Source organism: Anoplolepis gracilipes, chromosome 16, assembly GCF_047496725.1.
Source record: "Anoplolepis gracilipes chromosome 16, ASM4749672v1, whole genome shotgun sequence".
In the NCBI taxonomy this organism is placed as follows: Eukaryota; Metazoa; Arthropoda; class Insecta; order Hymenoptera; family Formicidae; genus Anoplolepis; species Anoplolepis gracilipes.
The window spans coordinates 8,913,510-8,930,945 of record NC_132985.1 but is presented as its reverse complement, the minus strand read 5'-3'; the positions used below and the strand labels follow the sequence as shown (position 1 = coordinate 8,930,945).

The window sequence follows — 17,436 nt, the reverse complement described above, 5'->3', positions numbered from 1 at the left end:
AAGAATAAAATAAATAATTGCATTAAAATAAAACATTTATTATAACATTTAAATACAACATAATATAATTTAATACAATTAATATAACACATATGTACTTTTTAATTTTTATTTTTTTTTGAAAATTCACTAATAAATTGAAGAACGCCAATCAAACATTCAAGTCGGGTATGCTCAGGCACTGCATCTAATGCAAATCCTATGGCACTCAGCATGGGCTGAATACCAGATGTGCACGGAGCACTTGGTAAGGGAGGTGGAGCCATAAGTGCTTGTCCAATCTGTGACGCAAGGTCCTTTGTTTTGCTCGATTATAGATTTATTTACAGCGTCTGTCTCTTGTCACTTCCTTATTGCAAAGGAATCAGGTGGAGGTACCTTACGCTTAGTACTAATATTAGACATCGCCTTCTGCACCTGTGTAACTGCATTATTGTTTTCAGCTAATGTTGCAGGAGTTTGTACTGTAGGAGTTTGTATTGCAGGAAATTGTATTGCAGGAGGCGGTGTTGCAGGAAGTAGTGTTTGGGGTGGCGAAAAGGAGTCATCAAAGAGATCTATAAAAAAGTGTCCGTATATAAGAAGACGCAAATGTAAAAAAATATATACTTGCACATTTTTTATTTTATATATTATTAATAATATGATCTAATTTCTGTTAGATGTGTTTAAAACTAAATTCAATATATTAACTATATTTTCTAAACTTTTTTTGTTTATAAGTTCTTAATAAACAAAGTCCGACGGTTAAAACCTTTTAAAGGTTACTTAGGGTCATGACCTTGACAACATATGTCAAGGTCAACGTGATCGGAGCTGAGTCCGTTATTCTAAATATTTACCTTATTATTATCTGTAGAGTGAAATCTAGCTAATAATGATCTTTTAATTTACTCACCTACAATGTTTGTAAATATATCCGAATATGAACAACTGGACTCGGTAGAAAACGGAGAAGTCGTGCGAATCACTGTCACTTGATCAGAAGAAGTAGAAGGAGTTGAAGGAATAGAAAGAGTAAACGAAGACGGGAACAAAGAATCTACGCGAAGTATTGCTTTGGACTTGTAGTTGGATGAGGTTTTGCGATTATTATAACTATAATATAACATTAATATTAATTAACACGTATATAGTCGACACACATTATCCATTGTATCCACAACACTTAAATATCTTAAGTTATTCTGCACACTAAATTTAAAACACTTTGATCAGTTACCGCATTTATGTAAAATTATGTTATTAACACTTAATATGGGAGCTTAGATTTAAAACAAAATTTAAAAATTTATAAAATAAAAAAATTATTTACACATTAATAATATACACATATAGTGTATATTATTAAAATTAATATATATTATAGTATTTTTAAAAATACGCACCGAGTATGTATATATGTATATAAGGATATTAAAAATAAAATTAATAATTAATGAAATTAATCAATCAGAATTCTTCATTTTCATCTCCAAGATAAAAATAAAAGATTCTGACTAGTTGATTTCTTTTATACGTTTTATGCAAAAGGCTCTCGCTTTTACTTTCTAGGTTTGATAATGTCTTCCAGAAATGTCAGGTCTTTATATAGCACCCAAGTTGATTTGTATGTGAGCTGGTCCGCTCCAACTCCAGACCTCGGCATAGATAATACAATTTTTCTTCGTTCTTTTCCAAAACGCTGCTTCAAGGCGTAGAATTTCTTCTCGGCAACAGGCCCTCAAATATATATATATATAGTGCGATTCTGGCGCAGTGAATTGAGCGTCTGCTCACTATGCCTAAGATTTCGGGTTCAAATCCGATCAGATATTTTGAATTTTTATTCGATTTAATTTGATCGCCATCTCTCGGATGGTAATGGCAACCCACCGAAGAGTATCTTGCTACTAAAATTCCCTCTATCTAAGCCGTTCGGCACCGACATTAAAAAGTAGGTCCCTATGACTGCAGATAAGACGCTCTCTGCGGTCATATGCTAGAGGAACAGAATGAGCTGCGGAAGGAGGGGTGGAAAAAGGTTGGAAGGGATTGGTGTACCTTAAAAACACCCCGGCTAATCCCGAGGGAAGACCGGTATAGATCCTTTTAATCCTTTTTTTAATATATATATATACACGCACGTACGCACGCACGCACACACACATACATATATACATATATATATATATATATATATGTCTTTGGTATTTTGGGGACATTTTAAAAACCTTGTATACATGCATATATTTAGAAACAGTGAACATTATTTAATCGATATAGCTAGTTATAGCAAGTACCTATATGATTTTTTACAGAACTATAAACGATTTAATATGTATGGTCTACTTCAGGGACATCTATACATGAACAGTTAATGGTTCATTTTGAGGACATATATGAGGATATATATGTTTAAGTATGGATTATTATGGGGACACAGATGTATAAAATTCAATATTTATGTTTTCCATTACAATTTGAACCCAGAAATATCAACTGATAGCTATAATTGCTAACTATAGTGTATTTTGCATAAAATTAACTGTATTATATGGATGGTTATTTTTGAGGACATTTAAAATATTGTTATATATAGATGAGTATTTTTGAGGATTTTAAAAATATATATATAAAAAGACTAACTTGATGCTTTAACTCATGTTAACTCCTTATCATACGTATAATTTTGAACGGTTGGTAAATTTTAGAGTAGGTATTTTATTAGTGGGTCTTCAAAATTTACCAACCATACTTATAATTTTGAACGGTTGGTAAATTTTGAGGACAAACTAGTAAATTAAAAAAAATAAATGTGTGATGTTTTTAATATGATTCTTTTATACTATCTCTTTTATATACATCTTTTTCCTATAGTTTTTTATCCAATAATTATCTCCAATTGTCCTTGAATCATTCATAATTATAAAAAAGTATGTATAAACGAATAATGGATATTTAGAAATGATTAGTGGAATGACAATGCAAGAAAATGATAAGTAAACAGTGTGTCTCACCTATAAATGATCTCGTCCTTTTCCCCTTTAAATACAGACCATAGTAAATGTACATAACATATATGACTTAAATATTAAATTCATTTAATATCATATGCTTATACATCAATACTTTTAAAGATGAAAAATGATATCACTTCTAGATGCGACAGGTTACATAAAAATATCAAATTTAAAGTACAATAAAATAGTACAGTATGTATTTTATTAGTGGGTCTTTAAAATTTGCAAACCATACTTATAATTTTGTACGGCTGGTAAATTTTGAGAGCAAACCAGTAAAATAAAAAAAAAATAAATGTTTAATGTTTATAAGATAACTCTTCTATACATAACTCTTTTATATATAAGTTTCTCCTGCAATCTTTTTCCATTAGTCATTTCTAGGCCTTGTTCTAGTATCAGTTCTAACTGAAAAGAGGTTTAAACTTTTTCAGTTAGAACTGATACTAGAGCATGGCCTAGAAATGACTAATGGAAAAAGATTGCAGGAGAAACTTATATATAAAAGAGTTATGTATAGAAGAGTTATCTTAAAAACATTAAACATTTATTTTTTTAATTTACTAGTTTGTCCTCAAAATTTACCAACCATACTTATAATTTCGTACGTTGGTAAATTTTGAGGACAAACTAGTAAATTAAAAAAAAATAATTGTTTGATGTTTTTAAGATAATCCTTCTAGGCATACCTCTCATATATGTATATGCGTTTCTGTTGTCATCCTTTTCCATTAGTCATTTCTATGCCTTGCTTTAGTATCAGTTTTATTTGTAAAAACGTACGTATATACTATAAATGATTAATGCAAGACTTCAAGAAAAAAAAATGTAAACAGTGCATCTCATCTAAGAATGATCTCGCCTTTTCTTTTTCAAATTTAGACCATAGAAAATGTACAAATATAAAATTAAATATTCTATTCATTTAATATCATATATGCAAATGCGTTATTGTTTCAAAGATGAAAGGAGGTACCTCTTCTAGATAGGACATGTTATATAAAAGAATCAAATTTAAAATACAATAAAAAATAATACAATATGTTACTACTGAGTCCTCAAAGTTTACCAAACATACTTATAATTTTGAACGGTTGGTAAACTTTGAGGACAAACTAGTAAAAATAAAAGAAATAAATGTTTGATGTTTTTAAGATAATTCTTCTATACATACCTCTTTATATATACATTTCAACTGCAATCTTGTTCCAATAGTCATTTCTAGGCCTTGTTCTAGTATCAGTTCTAGCTGAAAGAGTTTAAACTTTTTTCAGTTAGAACTGATACTAGAACAAGACCTAGAAATAACTAATAGAAAAAGATTGCAGGAAAAACGTATATATAAGAAAGGTATGTATAAAAGGATTATCTTAAAAACATTATTTCTCAAAAGGATTATCTTAAGAAACAGAACATTAATTTTTTTTCAAATTATTAGTTTGTCCTAAAAATTTACCAACCGTTCAAAATTATAAGTATGTTTGGTAAATTTTGAGGACCCGGTAGTAAAGTACATATTGTACTATTTTTATTGTACTTTAAATTTGATTCTTTTATATAACATGTCCTATCTAGAAGAGGTACCTCCTTTCATCTTTGAAATAATGACGTGTATGCATACATGATATTAAATGAATGGAATATTTAATTTTATATTTGTACAATTTCTATGGTCTAAGTTTGAAAAAGAAAAGACGAGATAATTCTTAGGTGAGATACACTGTTTACATTTCTTTCTTTTGAAGTCTTCCATTAATCATTTATAGTATATACGTACGTTTTTACATATAAAACTGATACTAAAGCAAGGCATAGAAATGACTAATGGAAAAAGGTGACAGGAGAAACGCATATATATGAGAAGTATGCTTGGAAGGATTATCTTAAAAACATCAAACAGTTATTTTTTTTTTATTTACTAGTTTGTCCTCAAAATTTACCAAATGTACGAAATTATAAGTATGGTTGGTAAATTTTGAGCACAAAGGTTTAAACCTTTTTTCAGTTCGAACTAATACTAGAACAAGGCCTAGAAATGACTAATGGAAAAAGATTGCAGGAAAAACGTATATATATATATAATAGAGGTATGTATAAGAGGATTATCTTAAAAACGTCAAACATTTATTTTTTTTATTTTACTAGTTTGTCCTCAAAATTTACCAAACGTACGAAATTATAAGTATGGTTGGTAAATTTTGAGGACAAACTAGTAAATTAAAAAAATAAATGTTTAATGTTTTTATAATAATCCTCTTACACATACCTTCTTTATTTCCTGCAAGCTTTTTCCATTAGTCATTTCTAGGCCTTGTTCTAGTATTAGTTCGAACTGAAAAAAGGTTTAAATCTTTTTCGGTTAGAACTGATACTAGAACAAGGCCTAAAAATGACCAATGAAAAAAGCTTGCAGGAAATACGTATATATAAAGAAGATGTGTGTAAGAGGATTATTATAAAAAAATTAAACATTTATTTTTTTAATTTACTAGTTTGTCCTCAAAATTTACCAACCTTACAAAATTATACGTAGAGTTGGTAAATTTTGAGGGCCCATGAGTAAAGTACATATTGTACTATTTTTATTGTACTTCAAATTTGATACTTTTATGTAACGTGTCGCATCTAGAAGTGATACACCCTTTCATCTTTAAAATAATGATGCATATTGGTATATGCATATTATTATATGCATATACTTTCAAAGTTTTCAAATATATCCATATAAAACAATTAATATTATTTAAAGTACAATATAGTTAGCAATTAGAGCTACATAAGGTGATTTGCCGGCTCCAAATCGTATTGAAACATAAATATTTCAATTTTATACATCTATGATAGTCTCCATAATTGTTTATACGTAAGACGTACGACCCATTGACAATTATATATGTAAAGATGTCCTGAAATAGATTTGAATCTGATTTTTTAATTATTATTATAATGAGATGTTCTGATTAGTTTAACTCATGACGTGTCGCGTCATGTCGCTCGTCACTAGTTAAATCAATTAGAAAATCCTATTTTTTAAAATATTAAAGTGAAATATAATGGAATATTTTAATTGATAAACCCGTCGTGACGCACGGGGGTGACGCAACGCGTGATGCGTTTAGTGGAAATATGGCCTTCAGTCTGAGCACGTCACACACACGTTGCATCACACGTTACGTCATGAATTAACCAAAGATTTTAATTCACGTCATCAAGTTTTATGCAGAGTCAATAGTAAAAATTAACACATTATTCGCAACATTCTGATGCTACTGCAAAGTATACATTAATAATATACTGCTAAGTACTGTAAAATATATGTTTAATATGTTACAATTTTATACTTTTATAGTGTTCTAATAACCCAAACAGCACACATACACCTGGAGACATTCGTGAAACATCCTGAGGACGTCCTATCACCTCAAGGACGTCTTCAGGATGTTCCATGTACATATGTTTCCAGGTTATGTGTGCTGAGTTGAGTAGTTACAGTAGTACAAATAAAGCTTTTTATAGTGTTGTATATTTTATAGTTTAGTATGTGTTGAAATGTATTCATTAAGGAAATATAATAAGCGAAAGAAGAGAGGAGAACATCATACACTGGCATCAGCTAGTAAGTGTACATTTTGAATATTAGGTTATGTTGTATTTTGCATACACGTGTTTATACATGTTTTTATAAAATGTTCTTATTTAAAACATTTTATTTATTACAAGATTTTGTATCTTATGTAAAAACGTGGAAATCTATCTTTATATTTTCATCATTTCTAGGTATGATACCGCAAGTTGTACTAACACGTTACAAAATGCATAATAAAGAAAAAAATATTGAAGCAATGCAACAGATAAATACAGATAATGGTAAGTATCTTCAAGAAATTCTTTATTTTAAAATATGTATATACAGGGTGTCCCTAAAATTAACTGCAGAATATAATTGCATTAATCTTTTAATTCTACAAAGTTGGATTTGCGACAAAACCCATCTTTTTCAATTGCTTATAACTGAAAAATTATTGATGCCTGGACATTTTTACTGAAGAAAAAGTGGCTTCTTTTGACACGGACAATCACGCTGTGTATTCCGTGTCCGCGAATTCTGGGACACCCTGTACATAATATATAGATATATCACAAGCATAGAAAACAATTATTGATGTGGATAAATTACAATAATCTATTTTGTTTTTTCAAAAGACGCATAAAAATTTTGCATAAATAATAATGCTTGTGAATATAAGATATTACAAAAAGATAAAACTGTTTTGAAAAGAGAAAAATGTATTTTGAAACAAATGTATGAAAAAAATTAATTTATATTACTAATTATTCATTCAATGCATATACTAAACTTATAATTATATAAAATTTAACCAAATTTTTGACGAAGAAAGAAATTTATTAGATATTAAATATTTCCGTGATACCTAAAACCTAGAAAGTATAATTTATCAAGAAAGTAATAAAATCATATTAATATATTACAATTATATATACATACTTATATATACAATAGATAGATTTTTACAACAATTTTTACGGTTAATATTATTTTATGAAATATTTTGTGAATTCATATATTATAGTTTTTGACGAGAACTTAATATCTTCTTTTACCTCTTTTTAAAAAAAATAATTTTATTGATATTAATTACAATTGATTATGTTCTAATAACTCATTAATAAACATATTTTTTATGGCCATTTTTAATAGTTTTAATAAAGAAGTCAAAAGTTTCTACAGAACTGAATATTTCTGAAAATGAAACTATGTCAGATATTTCCACATCTGAAATATCAAAAATAATGAATGATAAAGGTAAATTTTTTATTTCTTTAGCAGTAATTTTTAATTGAATGATAATAGAAATATATATTAATCATTCTATTTTATTGACTTCATCTTGTTATGTAATTTTTTTGTCTCATAAAATCTACATACTTATAATTTAATTTACATTATTAATTAATAAATTAATTTAATTTATAAATATGTCATTTATTGCAGATAGTTATCAACAGAAAGTAGATCTAGTAAATGCAGTGGCCACAAATAAGTGGGTATTTTTGAAATAATAATTTTTGTATTTTTGCAAGAAACTATTTATTAAACTTTTATTTTTAGATGTAAAATTACTAATATTAAGACAATAAATACTAAATTCATCATACAAAATCAATCATGCATTGATCAATGCATTATCAATGATGTTAAAGGTTTGTTTTATGTATAAGAACTAATGTTTACTAATAGTATAAAGCTTCCGTATTTGAACTAGAAAGTAAAAAATAAATTCAAATAAATTCATTTTAAGTTGAGCTTCGTTTTCCTTTAATCTATACAAAAAATTTAGTTTTATTAATATGCAAAAAATACTAATCCACAATGTTTATAGTTATTTTCATTTAATTACGATATAAATTAAAATAGAAAATAAACTTTGTTTATTATAATGTATAACATTCCTTTAATATTTTAGATGATAATTACTCTCCCATAAACACAAATACGTCTAATATTAATGAGTTTGTAAAAAGTGACATAAAAAATGCAGGTACTGAAATTATTAATGATCTAAATATTTCGCCAATAGTTAATATGCTTGAGAATCAGGTACCAGATTGCACCTTCATTAATACTAGAATTTTCTGATTTACTTAATACAGGTAAGGAATTTTTTATCTTGTGTAAATTATAAATAAAGTTACTGAATTTTATATTTGCTTTGCTATAAATTATTTAATATTTACTTATTGTTAGTTAGTAATTAGCTATTTAATATTATATATTATTTACTTACTTTTTATGTTATAGATGTATCTTTTAATTCAATATTGAGTAATACTGAAAAGCAGTTTCCTTCAACAGGTAGTAATCTTTTTACCTTGTATGTGCAAGTTGTAAATAAAATGATTGACTTTTATATATTTTCTATTAAATTTCTGTAAAGATATTTACTATTTGCTCATTAAGTAGTTACTAATTACTCATTTAATAATATATATTTATAATTATATTTGTATAATGTTATCTATTTAACAAATTATTATTATATTTAACAACTTATTATTATTATTATCTTATATTCTCTTATAGATCTATCTTTTAATTCATTATTGGATAATAATACCAAAAAACAATTGTCTTCAACTTCTTGCGCAGTTCAAAAAATTAATGTAAATCGTGCTTTGCGCAAGAGAACACTGATAATGAGAATACAGATACTGAAATGCAAGGTATGAAAATCATATTATATAATGTCAGTTTAACTTTTATGATCGTTTTTAATGCTAATACTTAATACAATATTTATTTAATATAATATTTATTTCTTTTTGTAAATAGAAGATATTGAAAGTGATTATATACAAAGCGAACATTCTTCTGCAAATGATTCTGAAGAAACAAAAAAATCAGAAAATGAAGATAATACCAAAGAGCATTTTTCTAACACACAAAATAATGATTCGACAACATCTACAGGCATGGATGTCAGTAATATTGAAGGATATGACACTAGACAAGATGAACAAACAGCAATACCAACAAAACGTTATGGTACAAAAAAATATATGTGTGTGTACTGTCATAAGATGCAAGCAAAAATTGCTCGACATCTCGAATCAGTTCATTCTAAAGAACTTGAGGTTCAAAAATTTAAATACTTACCTAAAGGCTGCAGTGAAAGAAGAAATATCATTGCTACATTAAGAAAAAAAGGAAATTTTAAATTTAACATTGAAAAACAATACGAAGGACAAGGTTTTATTCCATGTAGACGTGCAAGAGAAAATCAACCTAAGATTCTTAAAAATTATTTGGCATGTGGAAATTGTAAGGGGCATTATTTAAAATCCTCAATAAGGCATTATTTTAAAAAGTGTACAGGTCGGACAGGAGAAAATAGTCGTATCGTTAAAGTAATGGGTCGAAGGCTAGAAGGAAAATGTCACAAAGAAACTGATAATAGAGTACGGCGATTAATATTACCATCAATGAGAAATGATGATGTAACATGCAATATTCGTTATGATAGTTTATTGATATTATATGCAAATTCCCAGTGCAAAAAATATAGGCATTCAACACATCATTGAAAAATGATTCGAGCTCGATTGCGGCTTATAAGTCGCCTATTGATTGCAATGAGAAATATCAACAACGATATAACGTCTTTGACTTCTATTTATGATCCAAAATATTACGATACTTTTTTAGATGCCATAAATATTGTTGCACAATATAACGAAGAAAAAGATATTTATGAAAAGCCTGCTGTTGCATCTAATCTCGGTACTTATATAAAATATATTGGCGAACTTTTAATAATAAAATGTATAAAAGAACATGACGATAACACGAAAACAAATACAAAAAATTTTATCAAATTGTTAACTGTTGATTATGGAGCAAGTGTTAACAAAACTGTAATCGAATCTCAAACTCAATTTAGAAGACAAAAAAATACAAAACTTCCTACTATGGAGGACATAAAGAAATTGCGGAATCACCTATTAAAAGTGCAAAAAGAATCATACAATAATTTGAAAATGAAATTTTCATTATCTGATTGGATTTCTCTTGGAGAAGCTACTTTAACATCAATACAATTATTTAATCGCCGTCGACCGGGAGAAACTGAACGAATATTAATTTCAGATTTTAAAAATTACGAAAGAATTGATAAAAATATCGATTCATTTTGTGGATTATCTAAAGAAAAATTACAACAGGCACAAAAATATGTGAGATTTTGTATTCGCGGAAAATTAGGAAGAACTGTCCCTATAATATTTGACGAACTTAATTTGAAATGTGCCCAAATGTTATTGCAGTTAAGAAGTAAAGCCAAAGTACACTTAAAAAATCCTTACCTATTTGGTATTCCAGGACATGATAAAATTGTTGATAATCATTTATCTGCATATCGAATCATGTTGTGCTTTGCGAAAGAGAGTGGAACCGAATTTCCTGATACATTACGTGGCACTACACTCAGAAAACATATAGCTACTATGGGGATTACTCTTAATTTAACAGATAATCAAATTACAGATCTAGCAAATTTCATGGGCCATCATGAAAAAATACACAAGGAAGTGTATAGGAAGCCCGAAATAGTTAAGGATATTACAGAAGTATCACAACTTCTAGAAACTGCACAAGGCGTGAGAGATGCAACAAACAATTTAATTGATGAAAGCGATAGTGAGGATGAAAGCGACAACGAGAATAAAATCACAGACACCATAGAGAATAATAAAATATTTGACATTAATTGTTTACAGCAATCGAGTGATAGTAAAAAATTAATTTTAATTTATTTATTATATTATTTTTATATGATTTTATATTTTATGTTTTTTTACATTTTTTATGATCTTTTATATTATTTAAATACTTTTATATTTACAATGCAGGTTCATTTTCTCCCGTGTACAAAAAACGTACAAAGACTGAAATAAGAGCGGTACAAAAAAAACGTAGATCAGGAGGTAAGAATGTAATATATCGTGTACATTTGACCAATAAATTGATAAAATGTTATTTAATATTAAATAATCACAAAAATTGTATGTACGATTTTTAAAAATGTGTTTAACAATTCCTTGTAGACGCATTTGCGATGCCTGTTAAAAAAGTAAATTGGACAGAAGAGGAAAAAAGCATTGTATTACAAGCATTTGAAAAACATTTACAGACTGGTACATTAATAACTGGAAAAGAAATGCAGAATCTTATATTTAGAACTCCATGCCTGGCTAAACGAACAGTTAGTGTTATTTGTGAATCTGTTTCCTATGAGTACAGTATATATTTAATAAAAAAAAGTCTCTAATGTGTCTGATATGTTATATAATATAGATCAAAGTTCTTTATGAAAATTTATTTTATAAAAGTATTATATGTTTATATTACACATACATATATGTATACATATTATATGAAATTTAAGTTAAATAATACATATAAGCGCATGCTTTTTTTATATTAAGTTTTTTATTAGTAACAAAATAAAGAAAACGCACATATAATTAAATATGTATCATTTCTATGTTTATTTTATTTTCTCTGTTGTAATCTTATGTAATAACCTTTTGTTTATTTTGATTAAAAATATAATGTAGAAATATCTAAAGTAATTTTATAAGTAATTTCTTTTCCTTTTATATTATAATCATGCCATGTTTAATCATAAAAAAATATATGACAAAAAAATAGACGAATATACGTTCATATAATATACATATATATGCGTTGATATAAATTGATTTTTAAAATCAATATCAAAATTGATGAAACAAAATTCGTAACCTTTCTTGATAGGAAGAAAAGAAATAAAAAATAAATAAAGTTGACATGATATATCTCAAAGACATATAGATATAAATAGCCAATATTTATTGACTTTGGATATGAGATATATATCAAGTGAGTGATACAATACGTTTTATGTATGGACTATTCCATCGATATGAGTTTTATCGATATAAGTACCGAGATTAGATGCAACAGCAGGCTTTTCATAAATATCTTTTTCTTCGTTATATTGTGCAACAATATTTATGGCATCTAAAAAAGTATCGTAATATTTTGGATCATAAATAGAAGTCAAAGACGTTATATCGTTGTTGATATTTCTCATTGCAATCAATAGGCGACTTATAAGCCGCAATCGAGCTCGAATCATTTTTCAATGATGTGTTGAATGCCTATATTTTTTGCACTGGGAATTTGCATATAATATCAATAAACTATCATAACGAATATTGCATGTTACATCATCATTTCTCATTGATGGTAATATTAATCGCCGTACTCTATTATCAGTTTCTTTGTGACATTTTCCTTCTAGCCTTCGACCCATTACTTTAACGATACGACTATTTTCTCCTGTCCGACCTGTACACTTTTTAAAATAATGCCTTATTGAGGATTTTAAATAATGCCCCTTACAATTTCCACATGCCAAATAATTTTTAAGAATCTTAGGTTGATTTTCTCTTGCACGTCTACATGGAATAAAACCTTGTCCTTCGTATTGTTTTTCAATGTTAAATTTAAAATTTCCTTTTTTTCTTAATGTAGCAATGATATTTCTTCTTTCACTGCAGCCTTTAGGTAAGTATTTAAATTTTTGAACCTCAAGTTCTTTAGAATGAACTGATTCGAGATGTCGAGCAATTTTTGCTTGCATCTTATGACAGTACACACACATATATTTTTTTGTACCATAACGTTTTGTTGGTATTGCTGTTTGTTCATCTTGTCTAGTGTCATATCCTTCAATATTACTGACATCCATGCCTGTAGATGTTGTCGAATCATTATTTTGTGTGTTAGAAAAATGCTCTTTGGTATTATCTTCATTTTCTGATTTTTTTGTTTCTTCAGAATCATTTGCAGAAGAATGTTCGCTTTGTATATAATCACTTTCAATATCTTCTATTTACAAAAAGAAATAAATATTATATTAAATAAATATTGTATTAAGTATTAGCATTAAAAACGATCATAAAAGTTAAACTGACATTATATAATATGATTTTCATACCTTGCATTTCAGTATCTGTATTCTCATTATCAGTGTTCTCTTGCGCAAAGCACGATTTACATTAATTTTTTGAACTGCGCAAGAAGTTGAAGACAATTGTTTTTTGGTATTATTATCCAATAATGAATTAAAAGATAGATCTATAAGAGAATATAAGATAATAATAATAATAAGTTGTTAAATATAATAATAATTTGTTAAATAGATAACATTATACAAATATAATTATAAATATATATTATTAAATGAGTAATTAGTAACTACTTAATGAGCAAATAGTAAATATCTTTACAGAAATTTAATAGAAAATATATAAAAGTCAATCATTTTATTTACAACTTGCACATACAAGGTAAAAAGATTACTACCTGTTGAAGGAAACTGCTTTTCAGTATTACTCAATATTGAATTAAAAGATACATCTATAACATAAAAAGTAAGTAAATAATATATAATATTAAATAGCTAATTACTAACTAACAATAAGTAAATATTAAATAATTTATAGCAAAGCAAATATAAAATTCAGTAACTTTATTTATAATTTACACAAGATAAAAAATTCCTTACCTGTATTAAGTAAATCAGAAAATTCTAGTATTAATGAAGGTGCAATCTGGTACCTGATTCTCAAGCATATTAACTATTGGCGAAATATTTAGATCATTAATAATTTCAGTACCTGCATTTTTTATGTCACTTTTTACAAACTCATTAATATTAGACGTATTTGTGTTTATGGGAGAGTAATTATCATCTAAAATATTAAAGGAATGTTATACATTATAATAAACAAAGTTTATTTTCTATTTTAATTTATATCGTAATTAAATGAAAATAACTATAAACATTGTGGATTAGTATTTTTTGCATATTAATAAAACTAAATTTTTTGTATAGATTAAAGGAAAACGAAGCTCAACTTAAAATGAATTTATTTGAATTTATTTTTTACTTTCTAGTTCAAATACGGAAGCTTTATACTATTAGTAAACATTAGTTCTTATACATAAAACAAACCTTTAACATCATTGATAATGCATTGATCAATGCATGATTGATTTTGTATGATGAATTTAGTATTTATTGTCTTAATATTAGTAATTTTACATCTAAAAATAAAAGTTTAATAAATAGTTTCTTGCAAAAATACAAAAATTATTATTTCAAAAATACCCACTTATTTGTGGCCACTGCATTTACTAGATCTACTTTCTGTTGATAACTATCTGCAATAAATGACATATTTATAAATTAAATTAATTTATTAATTAATAATGTAAATTAAATTATAAGTATGTAGATTTTATGAGACAAAAAAATTACATAACAAGATGAAGTCAATAAAATAGAATGATTAATATATATTTCTATTATCATTCAATTAAAAATTACTGCTAAAGAAATAAAAAATTTACCTTTATCATTCATTATTTTTGATATTTCAGATGTGGAAATATCTGACATAGTTTCATTTTCAGAAATATTCAGTTCTGTAGAAACTTTTGACTTCTTTATTAAAACTATTAAAAATGGCCATAAAAAATATGTTTATTAATGAGTTATTAGAACATAATCAATTGTAATTAATATCAATAAAATTATTTTTTTTAAAAAGAGGTAAAAGAAGATATTAAGTTCTCGTCAAAAACTATAATATATGAATTCACAAAATATTTCATAAAATAATATTAACCGTAAAAATTGTTGTAAAAATCTATCTATTGTATATATAAGTATGTATATATAATTGTAATATATTAATATGATTTTATTACTTTCTTGATAAATTATACTTTCTAGGTTTTAGGTATCACGGAAATATTTAATATCTAATAAATTTCTTTCTTCGTCAAAAATTTGGTTAAATTTTATATAATTATAAGTTTAGTATATGCATTGAATGAATAATTAGTAATATAAATTAATTTTTTTCATACATTTGTTTCAAAATACATTTTTCTCTTTTCAAAACAGTTTTATCTTTTTGTAATATCTTATATTCACAAGCATTATTATTTATGCAAAATTTTTATGCGTCTTTTGAAAAAACAAAATAGATTATTGTAATTTATCCACATCAATAATTGTTTTCTATGCTTGTGATATATCTATATATTATGTACAGGGTGTCCCAGAATTCGCGGACACGGAATACACAGCGTGATTGTCCGTGTCAAAAGAAGCCACTTTTTCTTCAGTAAAAATGTCCAGGCATCAATAATTTTTCAGTTATAAGCAATTGAAAAAGATGGGTTTTGTCGCAAATCCAACTTTGTAGAATTAAAAGATTAATGCAATTATATTCTGCAGTTAATTTTAGGGACACCCTGTATATACATATTTTAAAATAAAGAATTTCTTGAAGATACTTACCATTATCTGTATTTATCTGTTGCATTGCTTCAATATTTTTTTCTTTATTATGCATTTTGTAACGTGTTAGTACAACTTGCGGTATCATACCTAGAAATGATGAAAATATAAAGATAGATTTCCACGTTTTTACATAAGATACAAAATCTTGTAATAAATAAAATGTTTTAAATAAGAACATTTTATAAAAACATGTATAAACACGTGTATGCAAAATACAACATAACCTAATATTCAAAATGTACACTTACTAGCTGATGCCAGTGTATGATGTTCTCCTCTCTTCTTTCGCTTATTATATTTCCTTAATGAATACATTTCAACACATACTAAACTATAAAATATACAACACTATAAAAAGCTTTATTTGTACTACTGTAACTACTCAACTCAGCACACATAACCTGGAAACATATGTACATGGAACATCCTGAAGACGTCCTTGAGGTGATAGGACGTCCTCAGGATGTTTCACGAATGTCTCCAGGTGTATGTGTGCTGTTTGGGTTATTAGAACACTATAAAAGTATAAAATTGTAACATATTAAACATATATTTTACAGTACTTAGCAGTATATTATTAATGTATACTTTGCAGTAGCATCAGAATGTTGCGAATAATGTGTTAATTTTTACTATTGACTCTGCATAAAACTTGATGACGTGAATTAAAATCTTTGGTTAATTCATGACGTAACGTGTGATGCAACGTGTGTGTGACGTGCTCAGACTGAAGGCCATATTTCCACTAAACGCATCACGCGTTGCGTCACCCCCGTGCGTCACGACGGGTTTATCAATTAAAATATTCCATTATATTTCACTTTAATATTTTAAAAAATAGGATTTTCTAATTGATTTAACTAGTGACGAGCGACATGACGCGACACGTCATGAGTTAAACTAATCAGAACATCTCATTATAATAATAATTAAAAAATCAGATTCAAATCTATTTCAGGACATCTTTACATATATAATTGTCAATGGGTCGTACGTCTTACGTATAAACAATTATGGAGACTATCATAGATGTATAAAATTGAAATATTTATGTTTCAATACGATTTGGAGCCGGCAAATCACCTTATGTAGCTCTAATTGCTAACTATATTGTACTTTAAATAATATTAATTGTTTTATATGGATATATTTGAAAACTTTGAAAGTATATGCATATAATAATATGCATATACCAATATGCATCATTATTTTAAAGATGAAAGGGTGTATCACTTCTAGATGCGACACGTTACATAAAAGTATCAAATTTGAAGTACAATAAAAATAGTACAATATGTACTTTACTCATGGGCCCTCAAAATTTACCAACTCTACGTATAATTTTGTAAGGTTGGTAAATTTTGAGGACAAACTAGTAAATTAAAAAAATAAATGTTTAATTTTTTTATAATAATCCTCTTACACACATCTTCTTTATATATACGTATTTCCTGCAAGCTTTTTTCATTGGTCATTTTTAGGCCTTGTTCTAG

At 26.8% G+C, this 17,436-nt stretch overlaps 1 protein-coding gene and 2 pseudogenes across 1 annotated transcript; 2 read left to right on the top strand and 1 right to left on the bottom strand.

Annotated features, from left to right (window-relative positions):
* Positions 1-5,938: 5,938 nt before the first annotated feature.
* LOC140674415 (uncharacterized) lies at positions 5,939-10,087 on the top strand (annotated as a pseudogene).
* A 22-nt stretch (positions 10,088-10,109) lies between these two features.
* LOC140674584 (uncharacterized) lies at positions 10,110-11,868 on the top strand. The gene is made up of 4 exons (XM_072908228.1): positions 10,110-10,302; positions 11,065-11,310; positions 11,430-11,504; positions 11,625-11,868. The coding sequence occupies exons 1-4, from the start codon at positions 10,110-10,112 to the stop codon at positions 11,846-11,848; spliced, it is 738 nt and encodes a 245-aa protein (XP_072764329.1). The 3' UTR covers positions 11,849-11,868.
* Positions 11,869-12,460: 592 nt separating this feature from the next.
* Positions 12,461-16,875, bottom strand: LOC140674414 (uncharacterized; annotated as a pseudogene).
* Between the last annotated feature and the right edge of the window lie 561 nt (positions 16,876-17,436).